This window comes from Corella eumyota, chromosome 6 (assembly GCF_963082875.1).
Source record: "Corella eumyota chromosome 6, kaCorEumy4.1, whole genome shotgun sequence".
Lineage (NCBI taxonomy): Eukaryota > Metazoa > Chordata > Ascidiacea > Phlebobranchia > Corellidae > Corella > Corella eumyota.
The window spans coordinates 2,433,194-2,455,793 of record NC_137495.1 but is presented as its reverse complement, the minus strand read 5'-3'; the positions used below and the strand labels follow the sequence as shown (position 1 = coordinate 2,455,793).

At 29.1% G+C, this 22,600-nt stretch overlaps 4 protein-coding genes across 5 annotated transcripts; 1 reads left to right on the top strand and 3 right to left on the bottom strand.

Moving 5' to 3' along the window:
* Positions 1-1,046: 1,046 nt before the first annotated feature.
* LOC145755285 (uncharacterized) lies at positions 1,047-3,705 on the bottom strand. Its single transcript, XM_082571510.1, has 9 exons — positions 3,625-3,705; positions 3,393-3,544; positions 2,992-3,151; positions 2,603-2,768; positions 2,414-2,498; positions 1,903-2,001; positions 1,714-1,740; positions 1,566-1,644; positions 1,047-1,457 (listed from the first exon to the last, which is right to left on the bottom strand). The coding sequence occupies exons 1-9, from the start codon at positions 3,689-3,691 to the stop codon at positions 1,390-1,392; spliced, it is 903 nt and encodes a 300-aa protein (XP_082427636.1). The 5' UTR covers positions 3,692-3,705; the 3' UTR covers positions 1,047-1,389.
* A 611-nt stretch (positions 3,706-4,316) lies between these two features.
* LOC145755572 (uncharacterized) lies at positions 4,317-8,501 on the bottom strand. Its single transcript, XM_082571813.1, has 9 exons — positions 8,410-8,501; positions 8,157-8,231; positions 7,850-8,025; positions 6,408-6,561; positions 6,165-6,315; positions 5,921-6,008; positions 5,646-5,732; positions 5,304-5,499; positions 4,317-4,493 (listed from the first exon to the last, which is right to left on the bottom strand). The coding sequence occupies exons 2-9, from the start codon at positions 8,215-8,217 to the stop codon at positions 4,420-4,422; spliced, it is 987 nt and encodes a 328-aa protein (XP_082427939.1). The 5' UTR covers positions 8,218-8,231; positions 8,410-8,501; the 3' UTR covers positions 4,317-4,419.
* On the top strand, positions 7,952-14,371 carry LOC145755571 (beta-1,4-glucuronyltransferase 1-like). The gene is made up of 12 exons (XM_082571812.1): positions 7,952-8,032; positions 9,619-9,777; positions 9,859-9,922; positions 10,056-10,163; positions 10,250-10,366; positions 10,441-10,597; positions 10,812-10,981; positions 11,133-11,225; positions 11,424-11,552; positions 12,151-12,300; positions 13,313-13,386; positions 13,477-14,371. Exons 2-12 carry the CDS (start codon positions 9,629-9,631, stop codon positions 13,550-13,552), a joined length of 1,287 nt encoding a protein of 428 aa, XP_082427938.1. The 5' UTR covers positions 7,952-8,032; positions 9,619-9,628; the 3' UTR covers positions 13,553-14,371.
* On the bottom strand, positions 14,176-22,163 carry LOC145755569 (son of sevenless homolog 1-like). Of its 2 annotated transcripts, none has more exons than XM_082571808.1 (23): positions 22,002-22,163; positions 21,796-21,912; positions 21,526-21,648; positions 21,138-21,305; positions 20,934-21,012; positions 20,664-20,794; positions 20,434-20,577; positions 20,163-20,273; positions 19,989-20,087; positions 19,790-19,914; positions 19,432-19,558; positions 19,123-19,281; positions 18,787-19,001; positions 18,505-18,632; positions 18,296-18,377; positions 17,958-18,080; positions 17,436-17,753; positions 17,100-17,232; positions 16,744-16,893; positions 16,430-16,547; positions 16,140-16,236; positions 15,715-15,913; positions 14,176-15,488 (listed from the first exon to the last, which is right to left on the bottom strand). In XM_082571808.1, exons 1-23 carry the CDS (start codon positions 22,059-22,061, stop codon positions 14,691-14,693), a joined length of 3,804 nt encoding a protein of 1,267 aa, XP_082427934.1. In that variant the 5' UTR covers positions 22,062-22,163; the 3' UTR covers positions 14,176-14,690. The 2 variants fall into 2 exon arrangements, with proteins under 2 accessions (XP_082427934.1, XP_082427935.1); XM_082571809.1 differs by having other exon boundaries at positions 20,664-20,791.
* Between the last annotated feature and the right edge of the window lie 437 nt (positions 22,164-22,600).

Sequence of the window (22,600 nt, the reverse complement as noted above, 5' to 3'; positions counted from 1 at the left end):
TGATAAAACCTAAAGTTTAAAAAATGTTTATCATTTTTTTTTAGGTACAAACTTTATCTGTGGACAGATGTTTTGCATAAAAGCTATTTGTCAATTTTTAAGTGGATAAGTCATTCTATTAAGTTAAACTATAAAGTTCAATATACGTTTTTGTATTGGGAATTATTTTAAAAAATAATTTTTTTTAAATGTGTTTTTCAATAGTTTAAAAGTAAAGGACTATTCGTCCAAATATACATACAAAACTTGAAAACATTACGCAATTTTTGGCGAAAACTTATATATTGTTTTTGTATTGACATTTGAATACTTTATTTTTTGTATAAACACGGTTTTATTTATTTTACCTGTATTGGGGTGCCGCCTAGAACCAAGGAATTTACAACAGTGATTTTTAGTTGCCTGTTATGTCTGATTTTAATGCTGTAAACTCTCGTGCATTGTCTTGGTGTGTAGTTAAGCTCACCAGAAATCTTGTTGAAATGTTTGTAGCATTTCACATCTAAAAAACACAAATTTTTTTACCTCAAAAATAAGTTACATTTTTTGTTTTGCGTTTGTAAAATTTAAATACAATAAAAATAAGGTTTTCTTGTTTACCTTCATCTTCTTCTTCATATAAACCTGATCCGATAGATAATAAACTTAAAAGCAAAATGACAGCAAATAACTTCATGGCTTAAATTATCAAACGTTTATTTGTTTTTTTTCTGATCCAGTTAACTAAGTTAAACTTTTGTATAACTTGGTCGCTCTATCTATTTTGTAGAACAATTCAGGCACTTGAATACCCTTAATGTGGCTTACTTTAATATTGTATTGGTTCTGCTTTTTATTACTTTAAGCATATGCTCCTAAAAGATTAACAAAGCCCAAACAGTGTGAAACATAACGTTTAACTGTATAACATAACTTTTCTTAAAAATATCGCATTTTATTAAAGTACATTTTTACATATAGGTTACTCTTATAAGTAGCACTGTCATTGTACAGGTTATTAATGACTAGAATTGTACATATTTTCCTCAGCATACAATACATTACAATGTTCTCGTATATTTTATTGGGTAAAGTTGGTAAATTGACTTTCATATTGAGAAAATTTACGAGCCAGCGAATATTTACAAATAAAGTATAGAAAAACGATTAGAAATGAATTTAAAGGACGATAATAAAAAAAACAGAAACTACAATTATAATTGCTTCACATTTCAGTTTTTAAGTCTAAAAGTTCAGTTATTTCAGCTTATTAATTAGTTTTTCAATGTCTTAAAATGTTTTTGTTTAAACAGCTTCGTGTGACGTTCATGTATATGTACACATAATAAAATATTATTACAAGGGTCGTGACGTGCAGTAGAAACTTTTTTGCGGACGTAGCAACTTTTTTTATCCAAAAATTTGGTGTTTTCGGCAATAATTTGAGAAATTACGCTGGCGCAAGCATAGCCATCTAACTGTTAAAATTAAGACAGTTAAAATTGTTGTTTTAAAGGTTTTTATATACGTAATACTTTTGTTTAATTATTTTTTTTTTAATTGCTGTATTATATATCCTAACTTACAGTGAATCTGGGAGCATTTATATTTGTATTTTCCATGATTGGTAAACAGGCAAATTTTTCGTAGTTCTTTTTGTCTTCTCTGAAATTGTATAAAAAGGTTTGGTCAATATAAATATTTAAACATAAATCTAAAGTATAATTTACTAACCGTAAGCGGGGCTTCATATTTTCCAAGCTAAAACAAAACATTTAACTTAAAATATTGGTTAAAATATACAACATATGTAAACTTTATGCCTAGAGTCCTTAAGCTAAAGGTAAAGTTTCTTATTTATTATATAAAATAAGGTTCACCATTAATTTAGTTTTGTAAGACAAGAAAACGTCTATAACTTACTTTATGGCTTCCTTCTGATCTTGGTGGTACTGGTACAGTTACACTTGCTTCTTCTTTTGCAAAGTATTTAAGAAGGTCATCAATTGTGTACAAACAATTCTATAAATTTTAAGTTTTATATTTAAACTTCGTTTCAACGGTATGTATTTCGGGTCCACAAGCATTTCATGTTATGTTTTTATGTGTATTATCCTATTTTATTGTAATTAATATTAATTTAATTTATATTGGGTTTGGTGACAATGCTATAACATACTTAAAATCCTTATGTAAACATTAAAACTTTTGGCATGTTTTAAATCATTAAATTGATTTTGTCATTTTTTTCCTGTCGCATTGTTGTAATATTAATTGTATATCGTATTTATTATTTACTTTTATCAATGCGCGAAAAAAAAAAATAAAAAAAAATATAATTATTTTAAAAAAATTACCCAACAATAATAACTTAGTCTTTGTAGTAAATTACTATTAGACAAATGTAAACTTGTATAAAATTAAAATCTCAAACCCTTGTTTGCTGCCTGAAGCATTCCTTTTTCACGATAGCTTTCGGTGTACACATTGATTTTGCTTTTGTCTTTCGTTCTGGGTCGCTAAAAATGTTTTTATATTTATATTTTAGTTAGCACAAGTAACTTTATGTTACATTATACAGTTGTAAATCAGTCATAGCAATCATAACGTATATATATATAACCTGCATGATATGTTATAAATATCAAGATCGCTTGGCATGTAATATTTCTCATTGCAGATCATTACACAATCTTCTTCGCATGATAGCTTAAAATTGAGTCTTTGAATTCTGCTGATGCAGTCGCTTCCTGGTGGAGGAGGAGGTAAAACATTTGGAGAAAAGGAATCTACAAAAAAAATAAATAAAACTACTTAAAAATATACATTTATAACTAATACAAAAAAGAAAAAACACTTTATTGTATTTGCTGTAACTATTTTGCATTTAATTCATTAATGTTTACTGTAGACTACACATTTAAATTAAATACGGTTGTAGATAAATGTTAAAACTAGTTTGGTAGGCTTTTTTGGTAGACTTTTTTGTACTAGATATAGCTTGCATATTACCTTGTTCAATTTCTTGAAAATTAGCTTGAAATCGGGTAGTTCCAAAAGGTACTCGAACAAGTACATGAGATGCTGGAAAATTGATGAAAAATTGTTCGTTTTGTGCGTTTTCTATTTCTCTTACTAGATTTGAAGATCCTCTTTTTTGAATTGCTGATACCTTAACAATTTAAAAAATGCATATTTTGTATATTAAAAATACTTACTAAAAAAAATGAAGGGGATAAAATTTTTTAATAATATTTCTAGATAATATATTTTTCTTGTTTAGGGAAAAACCCTAAATTTTGTTCTTTGAAACACGTGGGCGTAGATGTGACTTTCTCATAACGATGGAGAAACATTTAAAACGTAAGTACTGTTCTATATTTATCAATATTAACTAAACTCTTTATGCTTACCTGTATTGGGTTTTTACCTATAACAGAATTGGCAACAGTAAAAAGTAATTGCTTATTTGGTTTGACTTTTATGCTGTACACTTGCATGCATTTTTTCGGTGTGTAGTTTATCTCGCCAGAATTGCCGTTAAAATGCTCGTAGCAGTTTAAACCTAAATAAAATAACATTTCCAGTGAATAATCACTTTAAATTTTCTAAAATAGTAGTTGATAATAACATTTTATAACTTACCTTTTTGTCTAAATCCTGCTACAATAGATAACAAACTTAAAAGCAGAAATACTGCAAAAACTTTCATTATTTAGGTTTTCTAAAAAAAGCACAATTTTTGTAATTAATATAAAGATAACAATTTTCTATGTTGCAATTAATATAAAGATGACAGCATTGTAGATCTAGATTTCTTTGTCTTGAAAGCTAAAATGAATAACAAACTTGTGCAATCTGTTTTGCAATCATTTCTTTGTTTAAGACTCAGTTCACTGGTTTTGCTCTTTTTGGCTTAGTTTAAGTTTCTTGCATTTTTTCCTTTTACATAGGTTCTGCTTTGTTGAAGTTCCAATAGTGCATAACAGGGTGATTCATTGAGTTGAAATTTTAAATTGTTTTGTTATGCTATGTTGCACAGTTCAACTTTTATTTCAAGTTTTAAAAGTTCAATGACCACATGGCCACAGTTTAAATATTGTTTTTTCATAATTGTTTGATAAACTTTTTATTTGATAAATTTTTTTTATTTACTTTTTCATTTCTTTTAACTTATATATATGTAAAAATCATAAAGCTTAAAATTTTTGGGGTGTTTTGTTATTTTAAAATTATCCAAAAAACACATTTTAAAAACTTAATAAATATTTATCTGCCACAAGATGGAACACTAGAGTTATAAAATATAACATGATATTGTTCTATATTGTATAAACAAGTTTTATTTATTTACAAAACAAGAAAATTGAATTTTTATATCAAGAAACACATTACATTCATAGAATAAAATAAACAAAATAAATATCAAACTTTCTCAAATTATAAGAAGTCAGAGGAATAACATATTTTCATCAGATATCTGCATGTGAAGCATGGTTCATGATATTCCTTATCTGAAAACAAAGCATTTTATTAACAATTGAAAACACAATAATTAATATATTTACACTTTAATATAAAGTTGTTGTCAACTTAAAGTGATTGTACACTTGGTCCTTTGTTTTAATGTAATTCCTAATTTTAATACATAAAATATTATAAACAAGTTGATTTCTAAGGTTTATTTCAAGTGCTTAACATATTGGTTTAAAACTTGTGGTTTCTAAACTTTAATTGCATGTTAACTGCACGTGGTGTGGAGTTAGCACTACAATTAAATTTTACAAATTGTTATATTGTGGTTTAACTGTGCAGGAAGGATTAAAACATGATGAAATGTATTTGTTGTGGTTTAGGATTACAACACGTTGGTATTAAGAATTAAGCTGTCGGACTTAAGCAGCTTTATCTGACTTTTGTTGCGGTAAATAAGGAATTATGACGGCATTTTTATGCTCACAAAAATTCAATTGTTAAAGGTCATTTGACTGTATTATGTTAATTAATTATCTTTATAAAATTTTCCAATTGTCCAAAAGGTCAATAACATGATTATAATTTTTATGATGTCAATTTTAATCATATTAGCTTTAAAAATGTGCAAAAATTTCAAATCATTTAAATTATTTATTAATACATGCCAAAAATGTGTTGAAACTGCAGCCTAATAATCTTATATTACATGAACTTTATTTATTAAAGGGTTTTTGGCACAACTTAAAGGCCAAGATGGATTTGCTTTTTTTTGAAGCTTTAATTTGCTTTTTTTTAAAGCTGGGATTTGCTTTTTTTTAAAGCTTTAACTTATCCTTAAATAATAATACCTTCAAAATCGTAGCATGAATTTGTAATAAATTCAGGAATTTCATTTAATTCAGTTGGTTCATGTCTGGCACATGCATCTGCACATATTTGTAGCTGTCTCTGTCTGTTAAGTTTTGCCGGGCTAATCTCTTCTACAACTGGTTCGTATTCAGCATAGGTCCCATCATACATCTCCATTTCGGGCTCATTTTGGATCTAAATTGATTTATTTTTTGTGTATTAAAGTGCTTATGTCATTATTTTTTTTAAATCACAAAGCCCAGTAAAGCATCTTATAAACTGGTTTTTATAAGATATTGAATTATTGGTTATTACAAATTTGAATATTTAATTTTTTTTACCTCATCCAAATATTTATCATATTTAGAATTTCTTAAATGTCTTGGGTTGAAATATTGTCGAAGTTGTTGTGTGTTATATGTACAAGTCTGTAATGAAAAAAATATTAAAATTATTTGTTTCTATTTTAATTTACTTTATTACATTTCTTATAACTATTAGTTACACTATGTCAATAGGTACATTATAAAATATTTATAAATACCATTTTTGTCATGATTAATTATGCAAATTATTTTTCTTGCATAAAAAAGTAAATATTGATTAATTAATTTACCGCTGTTTTGTTTTTAAAGCAATCTTGTTCAAGTTGTTCAATTGAGATACAAGCTTTGTCTAAATCAGTTGACCAAGTCTGATCACCTCTGAAATTGTCAAGACAATGTTAGGTACAATTTAACTCAAATTTGAAAACAACTTCACTTAAAAGTGTTATTTTATATCCAAGTATTAGTATATGTTTAGTGTACTCCTTTATGTTACATTATATAAAACAATTTTTTAATAAATCAGTTTCTTACCGGCATCTAGCTCTTATAACTTTTCTAAATGGGTTAACGGGGTAAAACATTGGTGCCCTGCACTGAAAATGACAAATTGAATATTTTCTGTATCCCAAATTAGTGCACAATCCTTCAGTTAAGGCTGCGTTAGGCTTAGGACAAAACATCACTAAAAAAAAACAAATAAAAAATAAGATAATTTATTGTTAAATATTAATTTTATGTCTTTAAAATTGTCAACTTTTAGGTTTTTGTAGTTACCTCCATAGTTCGCCTGGAAAGACCCATCTGTGCCGTTCATCATAATTCTAACAAACTTGTTTGGAGCCTCTATCATAACATCACCGTATTCCATTTGACCTTCAATTCTTCGAACGTCCTTGTAAGAATCCCTTGCCCATTTTTTCGATTGGATCTAAAAGTAAAATCAATTTTAAACAAATATCAAACAATTTGTTGTCAAGAGGAAATTTAAAATTGTAACTTTTGTCCTGTACATTAATTGTGACAAAGTATTTGTGTTTAAAACAAAATAAAACTTTTTCCTGGCATATAATTAAAAAGGTGGGGCCTACAACACATACCAATAAATAATTATTACTTTGCATGCTTTGAACTTAACCTAGCCATATCATGATGTAATAATTGTGCATTGTTACGCTGAATTGTGCACGATAATGTCATAATTACATGATGCACAGATGGTAAAAGTTATTGTGGGAAAGTGGAAATAGCAACAAAGTTTACAAAAAAAATTTGTAATTATTAGATTGTTTTCAAGTTGAAAAATTGTAACATTTTAGCAGTGAAAATTCCCAATTTTATTCCCACAGTTAGCTTAAGTGTTATAACAAAATTAAATTTAAAAAAAACATATTTAAATTTGTTTCTACTTAAAATATGAACTACAATACATTTACCAAGACAATGTATAAGTATAGCAATTAGAATGACGTCAGGCATTATGTGACATCTACTTATTGTTAAGTTTACATTATTACTGGCAGGATACGAACATTTAAAATCCAAATGTCACCCAATTATCACTGATTTTTTATAAACCAATTAAAAAAGTGCCATTTTCACCTTAACAAATGTTTTTTCTTGAATTATTGGAAGTAGTTTAATTGTGATTTAGGTTACCAATCAACGGAATATTACCACAATTAAGATAAGTGTTTTATCAAAATTTCCCACCATTTTTTTCTGGTATTTTGAATATGTAATTATTATTATCAATATAATTACAGATAATACCTTATAATAAACCTTACAATAAAATTGGTCTACATTGTACTTTTAGAATCCCGGTAAGTGTGTAACTTTAACCAAATGCATTTAGCATGGTAATATATTGTTTACGAATTTGACACATTTTGATTAATTAATTATATCCTGTTTTAATTAACACTTGTATTATTTGTGGTTACTATGCAATAGCATTGCACTTAAGTTAACATTTTTAAAGATTTAAATTACAAATTGTTTTAAAAGTTTGTTGACGTTCTTTTTTTTTGCGATAGTCATTATAAGATATTTTTTAGAAAATTATGTTAGCATTTTATTCTAAGATTTACAATTTTTTACTTTAAAATATAAGCAGGCTATTAGACTAGAGTCTTAACAAAATGATATTTATTCAATAAAAAAGACTAAAAATTGAAATCGTAATATTTTAATATATTCAAGTTGTTGTTGCTTACCACTATCATGCTGTCTCTTAGGTGCACACCTTCAAATCTCAGTTCAATCGATTGTTTCTTCAATAATCTGATGTCCCAGTAATAATTATGAAGACATTCTGTTTCCTCATCTAATGGAGGAAAGGCAAACTCACCAACAGGTGGAAGATGATTCTCTTTACAACTTATATCATGTCCTGAATGGTAAGTGAAAATTACAATTAATAAATCTGACTTTTAGTTTGCAATTTAGGACAAGGTCAGGTTTAAGTTATTTTGTTTAAGTAAATACTCTGATTGGGTAATGTTATAGATTTTTTTAACATACCTGCTTTGCAAATTAGAAATAGTGAAATTAAAACTTGAATTCCAATTAGTATTCTAATCATCTTTTATTGATTTGCTGGAAAATAGATTTATAATTATCTTTAACAATTTTTGTAGAACCGTTATATACTTAAATAAAAATTAAAGGCCTTTTTATTTAATTCTACACATTTATTATAATTATTGTCAGTTTTGCTATTTTTATATTAAAAAAATTTTCAAGTTTAAATAGCCATGGAAATTTTTAAACCTACCTCAAATTTAAATTTAATTTTCGTAATCTTATTAAGTACACTTGAATTTGTGTGTCCACCTCTGCTTGTGGCTAAACTAATTGGCATTTTTAAAGTGCTTCGACTTAAATACCAGAAGAACTTTTTCTATTTATCAGCCAAGTCTAATTAACCATGTTATAATTAATTCCTAGAACTTTTTTTGTTACGTCAATATAGCAGATGACATTATGGCATGTTTGTTAGACATTGTGATGTCATAGTTTTGTTTGTTCCTGTTACCACCTGTGATTAATATATATTTGACAAAGCTAATACGCAAAAATAAATTATCTAATTTCGAAGAAAAAATATTTACTAACTGAGTCATAAACCATAACCATAATATATAAAAATAATGCTGACCTTTATAAAATTGTGTAATTTTTTTTGTAATTTAAACCATTAATAAGGATATTTAAATTTGTTTATTGCCATTTTCTATCTAAATTTCAAAAACTAACCTAAAAATTTAAATTGATTTATTTTTATTTTCAGAGTTTCAATTACCATGAAATTTACTTTTTACCCTATATTTACCATTGCCACAATCTATTGTGTTATTTCTTTAAGTATAGTTATAGTAATCTCTAAATAACAGTTACTGACTAAATTGCCCCAGGCTATACTATGTAATATATTCTGTTACACTTATCTATAGTGTGTTTGGGTAGTATTAGATTGCAAACTTAGGAATAGAAAAATAGAAATAATAACTTGTGTTTTTTGGGATTTATTTAGCAAAATTTTTAAACAAAATTTAGAAAATATTTGTAGTTTATAATTAGTAAATATTTTGTAAACATAAATAAATAATGACCAGGCGCTAGCCAGTACCGACAAGTTAACTATGTTACTATAATTGCAAAATTTTGTTACTAAGGAATTTTAATTAATATTAAAATGGACAACAAATATTGTAACTTTTTTACTCGCAAATATTTGGGTTTTAAAAATATATTATTTAATATGTCATATTACCTTGTTTAAAATATTATATTAAGCTAAGAGGTACTTGAAAAATATAATTGATATAATTTATAAATGTGTAGTGACATCTTAATCTTTTAATTAGATTAATTAAATTTAATTTTTGTTTTGTCCTGAATTTTTGTAACTTAATTGTTTTGTTATGTAAAATTTAGTGTGGTTATGCCTTGTCTAAATTTAAATCTGACTTTTTGTTTGTAGATGAAATAGAATGAATGTTTTTCGGGTCAATGTAAAAGCAAGTATAACCGTGATTTCAATAATTCAAATTCTAACATTTATTTTGTTCTTTGAAAGACCAAAACATGAAAAACAAATTCTTCCTGTCAAGTTAATGTCTGGGGAAACTTTGGACTACAGGTAAATTAATTTTTATAATTTTTTGTTATTATAATATTCATTTTATTGTTGTACAATTAAGTTTTAAACATTTTATTGTAGTGGACAATACAGGATAATTAGATTTTATCGATCCAATGGAATCAAGAAAGACAATTCATTTCATGTAAGTTCAATTTGTTTATTTGTTTTTTTTTAAATAAATACAACTTTGGAGTAATTTTTATCCTGTTGTTTTGCTGAAAACCTAACTAAAAATCACTTTTTGGTTGATTTAAAATTGTTATTTTAATTTCCAGGACATCTCTCTTGCCACCCAGTGTTCAGTAAACCACTTACACCACCTAGTGGAGTTATTAGAGAGGTGGGATGGGCCAGTTTCTTGTTCAGTTTTTGTTCCTAATCAGGTTGAGTAAAATTTAATATTCATTGTTCTCGAAAAATGAAAAATATTTGTTACGAAAATCTTTTTTAATTAAATTTCTCTTCATAGGATGCAAGTTTTGCTGATGACTCGATTGTTTTATTGCGAAAATGTTTTCCAAAGATTCAAGATCACGTTACATTTCATCTAGTCTACCCATCTACCCATTTAGGAGATATTAGTTTAGTAAGTTAACTGTCTTAATGTTGATTAAATTTCAAGGAAAAAATGAATAAATTACTTAAGTATTTTTTACTTAGATTGGTTCTTGGTTGGATTTAACATGCTCTGAGCTTTTATATAAGTTGGAAAATTATGGCTATCAGAATTATGATGTTGCCGGTATTTCTTTTCCTCATAATGTTCTAAGAAATGCTGCAAGAACAGGGGTTTTGACACAATATGTTTTTCTAGTTGGTAAGTAAAATTAGGTTAGAATAATATTGTTGTAACTACCTATTTATATTACTTACCAATGTTAAAAATAGGTAGTTAGAGGCACTGGGCATCACCACATGATGTCTGGAGTTTGATTCCTACTGCTTCCACCCTATAGTAGTCTTTGAAAATCGTGGGCCCAAAACTAATTGCAAGATTAATTAATTCTAAAATTTTTATTTATTTATTTTAGATATTGATGTTATGCCTAATGTTGGGTTACACGACCAATTTCTTGATTTTGCTGAAAGAAATGATTTGTTTTCCATGGACAACGTTGATTTAACAGCTTATGTGGTTCCTGTGTTTGAAGTAAAGGAAGGTTTAGAATTTCCAAAACAAAAAGATGAGCTACTCAATGGGGTTAATTTTAATTTTCATAGCTTAAAATTTGAAGGGTTAAAAAGATCTGATTCATTTTTGTAGATCATTTATTGCATAAAATTTTATGCTAGTTACATTTAATATATATAGTAGCTTTTTTAAGTTTGAAAATTAAATTTATTTGTTAAAGGTTCGAGATGGTACAATTCGTCCTTTCCATAATGAAACCTGTTGGTGGTGTCATAAAACTGAAGACTTTGAACAATGGAAAAAAGTGCCAATGGTAAAAATATCTAAAATATTATGTATTGTATAAAAATGTTAAAAAAAAAAGTTGATTAAAAAAGCATTGTTGATAATTTACACTGGTATTTAAATGCCCTTAATGCTGCCAGAACAACAATGTTGACATTAGTGTGAATTGAACAAAACCATGTTAAAACTCCTGCTCTTACTTGCATCTTTTTGATTTATGTTTTAGTCAAACAATTTAGATGTGGCCTTCACAGCAGAATGGGATAAAAGTTGGGAACCATTTTATATTTCACATCGAAGAGTTCCTTTATTCGACGAAAGATTTAAACAATATGGGTTTGATCGAATTCAACAGGTTTGTGTTTAGTTAATGTATTACGTTGCTTACGTTTCTCCCATTTTTTTGTATATGTCTTTATCCTCGATGTGGGAAAGTCGAATGTGTGACTTAAACATAGAGTAACATCAGTTACTCCGACCCAGTCTTGAGTTTCCTGTGGCAGTTTGGAATATTATAGATTATAATTGCCCGATAATTATGCTGCTAATTAAGTGCTGGCTTAGTAGGAGTTTATACCGTTTATAGCGCCTTTCTCAAGGACGCTACAGCACGAGAGCGGTGGGAATTGAACCTATGTGGTGTAGCAAGTGTTCTTATTACTACACCACGCTGTCGGTATAAGGTTATTTATCATTTAATCTGTCTTTCAAATTACCTTTTTTTTTTAGTACTTAGTTTCATTTTAATAGAAATTAGGTTTTTTCCTTATATGCAATAGTCTAGACATTATAATTGGAAAAATATTGTAATCTTTTTTTTATCTGGTTTAAAACATGCCACAATAGGTAAACGTGCTGTAAAAATGAAAATTTGCTCATGTTTTTACAATATAACATGACATTGTCACTAAACCATAAGTTATACATTTAATAATAGATTTATCTTGTTACAGATATGTGAAATGCATGTAGCTGGATACAAGTTTGTTGTAATGAACAACGCATTCCTTACTCACCATGGTTGGAAATATGCAGGAAAGTTTTATGCTGGAAAGGATCAGGATAATGCCCAAAACTGGATTCTATTCAACTATCATTTCAAGGTATATAGAACTTGATACTTTTTGACAAAACTAATACCAAAAATTATGTTTTTTTATGATAAAAACGTTTTGAATTTATGCCTATAATAAATGCTTGCTAGACATGTTTATTATTTAGAAAATTCATTATCATGGTATTTAGTTTATTGAATGCAAATTTCTTTTAAAATTAAAACACGTTATAGTTATTAATTTGTTTTTTTTGACACGGATTTTCTACCTGTTAGAGTGATCTTCGTTTTTTTTTATTACAAATTGTTAAAATCGTGGCGAAATGCGTTTATGAATTATGTAACTTAAAATTTTGTTAAATCACGACCGAAAAGTGAAAGTCATTTTCTTAGAAAATCGAAGTTTAAAATCTGCAAGTTCCAATTTTTTTCTATGAAAATAGCCAACTTTTAAAATTTTCCATTCCCTTTTAAGTTACACAATCATATAAAATAGTCATTACCAAATAGGTATGCTAAATGATAACGCAAATTCCAATGTATATAGTATACGTCAATTAATTTAAAATGTCATGCTTTGAACGCTATTATTGAATCGCAATATCACAAGTTAATTAGGTTTGTAAAATACAACCTAAGAAATGCGTAAGTTCTTTATTTCTATTTTAAAAATTGTTAAATTTGCGTGCTAAAAATGCAGTGTAATTGTTGCAACCAAAACCAGCGTGTTAGATAGATAATAAAAACTAAAGTATTAACGTTCTGTAGATTAATTATGATAAAGCAATTTCAAAATATTATCATGTATGCATTACAATTTGGCATTAAACGTGTGTTTTGGACGCAAAATTAACTTTAATTTAATAGTTCTATGGACTCTTAATGACTTTTAATCATGTATTTGTCATCAAACTGTTACTTAAAATATATATACTAAACTTATTGTTTTACATATTGCAAGAAATCAGTTTGAAATTCAGCGTTTGAAATAATGTTTTATAGTATAACCTAAAAATTCATCTTTTTGCGATTTTTTTAATCTTTTATTTTGTATTTTTCAGGACGAACTGCCACTCAAATATCACACAAATCGAACTTGTTCACCTATCAAGCCATGGATACCCAAAAACAAAAGGTAGGTCAGGTCACGTATCCTAAAAAAAATTAAAACCTAATTTTAATGGGAGCGCAGGAAAAAATTGAATTTTTTTTGTTTTGGTTTTAGGGGGGTACCGGTCGGGGGTCGTGCTCTTGTCAACCAAAGGTTTGGAAAATCGGGTCGTGAGGTCATAACGAGATGAAAGTGACGTCATAACAGATTGAACGTAACATTTAGTTTACTACATGTTATACATTATGGTTTTATAAACGCGAAAATTGTAATTTTGGGTCTAATTTGCATGTTATAACATTGCTTTAAGGAAAAAGGGTAATTAAACATGCAAAATCTATATCCACCTATCTTTACTTTAAATTTAAATGTTGCAAGCCGAGTTTTTTTAACGTAGATTTACTGCAAAAATAAACCCAGTTAACTTAATGACTTTATGTAGAAAATATTTAAAATATTCAGTAATATTTCTAAAATAGATTTAACACTTGTCACCTTTAAGGACTTGTTTTAAATTTCGGTTTTAAAACGAGGTTTCTAACCCGATTTATTTTAGTGGACCACTTTGTAATCACGTGCTAAAAATGACGCGATTCTGACAGCACTCTTGCGCGCTGGGTATAATTAATAAAAACTAGTGCGTTGGTTTCAAAATTTGTACTTGATTTATGCATTTGAATTTAAAATCTAAAAAGATTGATTTTTAATTGCAGATAATGTAAATTGGCGCATAATCTAACTACGTTGTATAAACGCAAATGTTGGTAATCTAACAAAATGTGAATATTAGTAAGTCTAAAATGCATTTAAAATTAATTAATGTTTTGAAAACATGATTTATTTTGTGGGTTTACCTACGTTACGTTTTCTTTCGTATATATTCTGCTAATATAGATTTTATCCTATTTTTTACTATGGGTTTTACTGAATTTTTTATGTTTTATTAATATGCGTCGGATCGTCAAAATGCACATTTATATATCGCAAATAATAATAAACAATGACTGTTATTAAAAATAAACAAAAAATACGAAAATATTTAAGCACGCGTAGTGGAAGAAAGGTACCAAATAAAATTTCGACAAAAAAGTGCAAAAATTCGAATAAATTTCGTTTTCACAACATCCAAGATAAATGACGCAAGTGCATGACATGACGTCATATAATAAATAGTGACGTCATCAGACTTTTACACCACGTAAATATTGAACGCACAGACAAATAGGAACTACGTTCTGAACTTTAAATTAATGACATGTGTTATAATTATAAACATGATTTGTAAAAGTTTTATGATTTTCTGATAAACAAAAATGGCGGATAATGTATCACTCCGCCTCGCTGTATTTTGCGCTAGGTTGGCGCCGTGGAATTGGCGGAGGAATATCGTTATCGTTGTTGTTAATTACGAACAGCGTTGGGTCGGGTACGTAGCGTAAAGAAGGGTCAAAGGTCATTGGTTGCATTCCTCTAGGGGGTAAGCTGGGGGGGTCACGTGGTGGGACAGGTGGTGGCGCCCCAGTGGAGTTAAATGGAAGGTTAGACTGTGGGTACAAGGGGGTAAATGGAGTGAAGGGGGTAAACGGGGGCTGCTGGATATTATTGGGGGGAGGTTCAAAATTTAACTGTTGTTCCTCATTGAAAGGAAAAGCTGAGGGATGAAATGGAAAAATTTCCTCATTTCCAAAGCGTTCTGGTTCCACTTGTTGTGAAAACATGGGTTGGGGTTTAAATATTGGGTCCCTGGGTGGAATGGGGGGTGGAAGAAACTCAGAAGCACCCCGCTGTAGCGGTGGGGGCTCAAACCTGTTGTCAAAATTAAAGATATTTCTGTTATCCTGCATCATTATCGGCGGGGCTGATACCAGGGGATTTCCCATTGGGTTTAGCATTGGATTAGTCGGTTGCCGTGGTGGTCGGGGCGGAGGTTTTGGCTCGACTTCTGTCTGGGTTTTAGGGGGCTCTGGTGTTTTTTCGGGGGGCTTTAGAGGTTCCTCATCAGCCGCTGAGTTCTGCCTCTCTCCAAACAAAGACATCCTGGACTCCTCCCGATGTAGAGCTTTCTGGTTCTTCTTACTCGGAAGAATTCCAGGTGATTTGATCTCTTTGTCAGTTAATAATCTTGGCTGTAATAAAAGAATTAAAACTTTATGAAGGCACAAATTTATAAGCAGCAAAACTTCAAATATTTAAGTAACTTTTGTCTTTTTTTTAAAGTTTATAATTTTGGTAATAAACCAACATCTGTTACAGTGGCATTTCTATATAGTTACACTTACAATGGATAATGTGATATAATTTATTATTACTAATTTTTTTCGTAAATTTTAGACTAAATTTAATTCAACTCACAAATCTTGCAGCTCTCTCTGCACCTCTTGGTTCAATTTCTTGCGACAATGCAAATAAATGATCGTTGAACTGCTTCTCTGTACTGTCACCAAGTGGATTTAAATTGGTAAGATATTCTTGGATTTCTTGCACCGGGATCAAGTTGTAAGGTTGGTTTTGATATTGCTGGATGTCGAATAAAATCGAAGCCACCATTCGTCTATTTAGAAAAATGATTTTAAATTTAAATCAAGTACTTGAAATCAAATACAAAAATCTTTTTAAGGCAACTACTACAAAGGCAGGGTGGTAAGAACCTTTGGCCTCTTGCATGAGATCCAAAGCCAACTGGGTTACCCTATTTTTAAGCCTTGGCCTTTCTACATCAATGACAGAGATATATAAACAAAATTGTGTATTGTGATTAGAAAATATTTTAATCTGACCTTTTAGCAAAGTTGATCAGTTCTAAATGTTGTGGAAAGTTGGGAAGAAGATGTGGATTCCCTTCCTCAGTTTTGAGAATATTCGTCAAGAAGGTTCCTAACATTTAATTGCAGAAGATTTAAATTTAGTTTTAAATGTTACTTAAAGTTTCTAATATTTTTTAAATATAGAAATGCAAAAACAATATAGGGTAATTAGATTCAAAATGCAATTAATAACTTTATTTTTATATTTATTTCTTTCAGAAAATTTTTTTTTTACTCAATGTCAAAAAAATTTAAAAACTTACCCACAAATGGAACGCAAGGGGGGTCACATGACCTTAACAACTCGAGACATTTCTTTTGACGAGGATCGCACATATCCATACACTCTGTTCTTACTTTAATCAGTCTATCGTTTAAGTGCTGAGGAAAAACAAGCCATTGTAAGTTTAAGTATAGTTGTTTGATATAGGTTGCCCAGCTTTAAAAATTATGCTTTGTTGTCTCTTCTACAGCTTTGAAATGATGGGAATCCAACCAATCCTTATATAGACTTTTTTCTAACATTTTAACCACAGCACTGTACCTTCTCTACAACAATTTATTTAAATTTTAATACCTGTATAGTGTGATTTAATCTGTAGATTGGAGAGGAATTAAAAGCAGCCACAAATTCCAGGATTCCATTAAAGTTGTTGAGTTGTTTCAACACTTGCATGATTTCAACTGCTCGGCTCATTACAGCTGATCTTTCCTCAAAGTTCTTCGTCTTATTAAAAATGATTTAAAGATAAAAATTGTAAGTTTTTTACCTAAATCATATTCCCAAATATATTTATAAGAATTAAATGTAAGGAAAAAAAATCAGTTGGTATTTGGGTTTACTTTTTGTTGCATTAGAAGTTTGTTACCAGTATTATCGGGCTATCAAGTCTTTTTTGTACTGATTCACTTGCAAATATGTTTTAAATTTACCTCCACAATTGCCTTTGAAATCCACCTCGATATTTTAGTGGAACAGTGAATCATGTTTAACAGATTTGGGGAACTTGTTTCCTTGTCAGCTTTTGTCCAAACAGTGCCGACTAGCTCAGAAGGTTGAACTTTCCTAGAAAAATAAACAATAATTTATATAAGACAAAAATTTATAACTAAAAATTCCTTAATTTTGTGAAAAAAAGTTTTTCTTTCATTAAAATGAATATGTTATATTAAAAAGAGTTTTTACAGAAATTTTTACACTTTTCACACAACTTTTCATTAAAACAATAACAATATAAAAAAAATGAATCCTGTCTTAGGTTGACTTACTTGTACAGATCAAACTCTAATAAGGTAAGTTGTCTTGCAATCTCAATTGGATGTAGAGTCATGATGTTGTACTTCTCCTTTTCATGAGTAGAATGCCACTCTACTGGAGGAGCATCTTTAGCAAAGGAGCGTTGAATAGGGAAGTCTTCCTCACAGGCCTCCTTCTTCATGATGATCTTTGACATAGTGCGCGTCCACTTCTGCATGTCCTTCCCTCTCACGGATGCAACAAACTTCTTAACTTGCTCGAGGAGAGAAGAATCGGATTCAAAGTCATACCAATGGTGTTCAAGCCATTGACGAAGAACGTTCATCACCCTAAGACAAAATTTAAAGTCATTTTATAACAGAAAAGGGGATAAATTTTTCCTAACCATTCAGAGTAGTTTTTTATTGATTTTGGATTAGGCTTGGGAATTAATTTTCCCTACTTCTTTTAAATGCTTATTTAATTGGTTTAAAATTTTCTTTTTAAAGTAATTAAAATCTCTTAAGCTTTTATTAAATCGAACACGAACGAACCTTAATTGAATTGGTTTTAAATATTCTTTTCTGAAACGTTTTAGATCTTCTCTGGTAACAATTTCTCCTCGGTCGATAGCTTCTTGTTGTTCTGGCAGAGGGGGAGGTTCTGGGATGTTAAACCTGAAACAGTTGTTTACAGTTTTATGACAGAATACTTAAAAATCTATGCCATTGTTATAGAAGATTACACTAATTACTTTTAACTTATTGTCATACTTATTTTGGTGAACTATTTAAAAATCCAACATCAATATATTAACAGTAAATAAGAAGTTTAACCAATGGCCTTAAGGGGTAGTATGTCTGCTTAAATGAACAATTTTTGGGCAAATTACCTTTCCATTAAAAGGTCCAATAAACGCTGGGGTTTACAAAAAGACCGAAAAGTTGTCAAAAACGTTTTCGTAAAACCTGAATCTGAAAGTAAAATATTTATCCCGATTAAGAAGCTAATTACAACTCTGTGACACTAACAACTTGGTCATTTTCAACCTAATGATGGATAATTAAGGAACAATTCTCACAAATTATCAATAATAATTACCATAATAAAGATGAAATGTTAATCTTTCTACAAGTTTTAACACCGTCCCTCCTTTTATGGTTGGTGGTTGAGTTGTTTTGTCTTCAACTAAGTTTATTCCCGGCAAATCAGGTTCAGAAAAACGATATCTAAGAACAATTAAATATTGAGGGTAAGAATCAAGAAATGAATTCTGATAAATGTTTTTATTTTTCTTTTTGAACCTAACCAATACAAATCAAATTTCTACAAATTTATTCCTTTTTTTTCATAAAAATTATATATTTTCAACACTGTACTAACATTTCCTTATCAGGTATCCTTAGAGGCTGCTGTGAGGCTTCTTCACGCATGAGTTGATTTAGCATCCGATCATAAGTGGATCGGTATTGGAGTCGCACCAAGTGTGACATCCAGAGATCCTTCTCCGTGCTCGTGTTGGTCATGAAGAGGTGTTTGGTCTCGTCCTCAATCACTGTGAACTGGAGGGGGTTCCCCTCATCATCTTCCACCGTGGTCTGTCAATCAAAAAAATGGGCGGGGTTTAGTTTAAAAAAACCTGAAGCCTTGTGTTTTACAATTTAACATTATTAGTTCCAAATCAAGCACAAGTGGGTGCTTTTCCACCATTTTACTAACCTTTCTTAACAGGATCCTTTCTTTTAACCTGTACTCATGAGCAGTTACGGTTGGCATTGGTCTTCTTAGTTGGTTTGACTTACAACAAACCAATAAATTATCAAACAAAAATACTTTTCTTTCAGAGGATTTTTTGCCCGTTATCCTTGTCATATAACCCTGTAATAAAAGGACCAAGATTAAACACAAGTAATAAATGTACAAAAATCTACATAACATTTGGGCTATAAAAGCTAATTTATTTATACAGCAAAGAAAACAATGCATTTAAAGATTAATATTACTGTTAACTAATGCTTTAGCAGTTACCTCGTGGATAAATTGTCTACATGTTTGTGTAATCGTTTTTCCAACCCAACCTTCAATACTTTCTTCAATTTCTTTCATTTTTTCGGCCTGATTTCCACCATCATAAGACTTTCTCAAACTTGACTCGCTAAAATTTATAATCAACAGTGTTTTATATTTATTTAGATTGTTCTTATGGTAAATTACTATTGTAAAACATGTCTTAAAATTACTGTTTTCAATTATTTAAATACTTTATTATAATTTGACTTAAGATTTAGTTTATTGGCGTTTTTTTACTAAATCAAATTACATACAACATTGTTAATATAAAAATAAGACATTTGAAAGCTTTGGTTTAGTGACGGAATAAACTAACCTAGGTCTTTGTTTAGGAAGATTTCCCGCCTTTTCCTCTACCACTCTTTTCACAGGAGAGATTAAACTTATTGCTTGACTGAAGCATTCCCGATCTTCTTCATCAGCAGTGGCTCTTTCCATTGCCTTAAATATTAAAAGTTTAATTTAATATAAGCACAACTACTAAATACATTAACACAAAAGTACTAAACTTTTACCTGTATGTGTTCGAAGTAGTAGAAGCAGTGATAAATAGGTATAAGCAATAAGTGTGGTAAGACATATGTGACAACATCTCTGAATCCTTCATATTTAGCCTGTGACAACAACAACCAGATATTTAACAAATGTTTTCTGGTTTATTTAAGTACTTTGTTTTATGTTTAATTTACTTTTAGGGCAGAGTTGATGCTTGCTTGTTGAAGGATACCAACATACTTTTCCTTCCATTTTTGATCGGTCATATTCCGTACATAATCAGAATACAACTCAAAACTACATTCCTACAACAAAACAAAAACAATATTATACCTTTAAAATGATGTTTCATAAAAGGTATACCCAATCTCTCATATTAACACACAGTATACTAATACCCATAAGAAAGTATTAAAAGTTGTATTAAATAGGTTATACAAAATTTTATAATAATTTATTTTTAACCTCAGCTAATTCTTCGAAGCAGTTTCCAATTAAAGGAATGGGGTTTAACTCGTCTGTCATTTCAGAGGCTTCTTCCAACATCACAATTAACTTCGTGGATAACTCTGCTATGTCTTCAATGTTACCAAATATTAAATAAATATCCTAAAAAAAGGTTAAATGTCATTCAATTGATATTTTATTAAAATGTTCGAATTATGTTTAGCTTAAACAATTTAGGAATGACTCACATTTTCAGTGAATAGTTTAGGAAGATCTGTAAAAGCTTTTTTTATTAACTTAATAATAAGTTGAAGGTCTCGCAAATATCGTTGCTCTTCAGAAATTAAATTACGAAGTAAAGTTGAATACGATGCATCTTCTAAATATATTTAATAAATATTTAAAGGTGGATTTTAAGTTATTAAAATAGGAAGTTCTTTGTACAATGTTTTTGCTGAAAAAGTATTTAATATATAGAGCTTGAACATTTATAAATGGGAACAAATGTAGTTTTTTACCGGTGTCATCCACAGTTGTGTTTTCAGGTAAAATTGGAGCATCTTCATCTTCTCCTTCATGGAAAATATTTACTAAAACCTGTGGGGAATAAAAAAAAGATTGTCATTTAAATTCAATGCAACCTAAAAAGTGGTTTTTAAAACATCAAGCAGAATATTAATTCAGTTTTAATTTTCAAAACAACGTAGTGCAACTGCCTTTACCTTGTCTGCAAATATTGCTATTTTGACATCTTGTTCTTTAATTTCTTTTCTTGAATTAGAAATATTTTCCACATAATTCCCAGTTAAATTTAAAATATCTGAGAGCATATATTCAAGTACAGAAGCGAGAAAAACTGAAACCTGTTTGTCTGCACTTCCCGTGGAGTCCTACATATAATATAAATAGGTTTGTCAAAAAAAAACCTACATAACTGTTTAATGGCAATGTGATGTAGTGGTTAGAATACTTGGCTTTACTACATAAGATCTTGGGTTTGATCCCCACTGTTTTTATTCTTTGGCATTCTTGGGTAGGGCAATAAGTCAAAAACCATTTAATAGTGTAATTGTCAGGTTATTAATTTGGCTTAGGGCAGAGTAGGGGTACCTTAAAAATATGATGGACTTTATCAGACATATAAACTTTCTTTTTTCCCTTTTTGTTTGATTCCTCAAGAACCCAACTTGAGAGTGGCTCTGGGAACTTTCTTCCAATTTGATCTTGGGCATCCTGAATATAAAATAATTTTATAAGCTATTCGCATTTAAAAGAATTGTTACAATGGTCAACATATAGAAAATATAATGTGCCAATTAAATCCAAAATTTTTTAAATTAATTTAAGTATTTGTTACAATGTTTTCTACTTGTGGTCTACCTGTAGATTTTTGGGAATGGGATTAACCAAAGTAGACAAAAGTCTTAACAAAAGTTTGTTTAGATAAACTAATGCATCTGGTGATAATGTTAACAAAACTCTACGTGCTTGCTGAATCTAAATGTAAAAAAAATTCATTTTAAATATTGAAATATATTGTGATTTAAAATATTTCTTTAAACAAGTGTAAAAAATCTAATTTTTACCTTAGTTATTGCGGGAGATAATACGTTTTGCCATTTTTCTTTTAGATGTAAATTTTCCATTCAAATCGAATTGCCACGCCTATACTTACAGACGTTATTCAATAAATCCAAACTTAATGATATTCGTTCTGGTTGTTTCTTAAAGTCTTTGTTTACGTTACGTTTAACAACCAAAACAAGGAATGTTTACAACGAATTGAATTCAAAACATAGCATTTTGCACAACGTATTAGAAGTAACCTACCCTATTATTAGTGTTTCCAATTGCTAGAATAACAAATGTTTTTAGAAAATCAGGCGACATTTTAATAAATTTAAATACATTCACACGTAAATAAATGGTTAGAAACCGTATTATTTATTTAAATTGTTTGCTAATTATACTTTAAAATATAGTAAATTAAACATGTTGTTTTGGAAATTGGCAACAGCAATTTTTTTTATTAAATGGAAACACTTGAACCGGTGAAAATTTGGCAACACTGAGGTATATTGTTTATCCTCAAAATAATTTACAAATTTATTTTTAGATCATTATTTAACTTTATATAACAATCACATTCAAATATAAACTCGTAGAAATATATTTTTAAAACTAC

What these genes read in the sequence shown, in the direction of transcription:
- LOC145755285 (XM_082571510.1), bottom strand. Translation starts at nt 3,691, where the DNA reads ATGAAAGTTTTTGCAGTATTTCTGCTTTTAAGTTTGTTATCTATTGTA. An exon ending in AGCAGGATTTAGACAAAAAG is followed by an intron (nt 3,545 to 3,624) that starts GTAAGTTATAAA and finishes TATTTTATTTAG; the next exon opens with GTTTAAACTGCTACGAGCAT. An exon ending in GATCAGAAGGAAGCCATAAA is followed by an intron (nt 1,741 to 1,902) that starts GTAAGTTATAGA and finishes GTTTTGTTTTAG; the next exon opens with CTTGGAAAATATGAAGCCCC.
- LOC145755572 (XM_082571813.1), bottom strand. Translation starts at nt 8,217, where the DNA reads ATGATTAGAATACTAATTGGAATTCAAGTTTTAATTTCACTATTTCTA. An exon ending in TAAGAGACAGCATGATAGTG is followed by an intron (nt 6,562 to 7,849) that starts GTAAGCAACAAC and finishes TTTTACTTTTAG; the next exon opens with ATCCAATCGAAAAAATGGGC. An exon ending in GCTTTAAAAACAAAACAGCG is followed by an intron (nt 5,733 to 5,920) that starts GTAAATTAATTA and finishes TTTTCATTACAG; the next exon opens with ACTTGTACATATAACACACA.
- LOC145755571 (XM_082571812.1), top strand. Translation starts at nt 9,629, where the DNA reads ATGAATGTTTTTCGGGTCAATGTAAAAGCAAGTATAACCGTGATTTCA. An exon ending in GGGGAAACTTTGGACTACAG is followed by an intron (nt 9,778 to 9,858) that starts GTAAATTAATTT and finishes ATTTTATTGTAG; the next exon opens with TGGACAATACAGGATAATTA. An exon ending in TATTCAACTATCATTTCAAG is followed by an intron (nt 12,301 to 13,312) that starts GTATATAGAACT and finishes TGTATTTTTCAG; the next exon opens with GACGAACTGCCACTCAAATA.
- LOC145755569 (XM_082571808.1), bottom strand. Translation starts at nt 22,061, where the DNA reads ATGGAAAATTTACATCTAAAAGAAAAATGGCAAAACGTATTATCTCCC. An exon ending in AAGTCCATCATATTTTTAAG is followed by an intron (nt 21,306 to 21,525) that starts GTACCCCTACTC and finishes TATTATATGTAG; the next exon opens with GACTCCACGGGAAGTGCAGA. An exon ending in TTTCAAAGGCAATTGTGGAG is followed by an intron (nt 16,894 to 17,099) that starts GTAAATTTAAAA and finishes ATTTTTAATAAG; the next exon opens with ACGAAGAACTTTGAGGAAAG.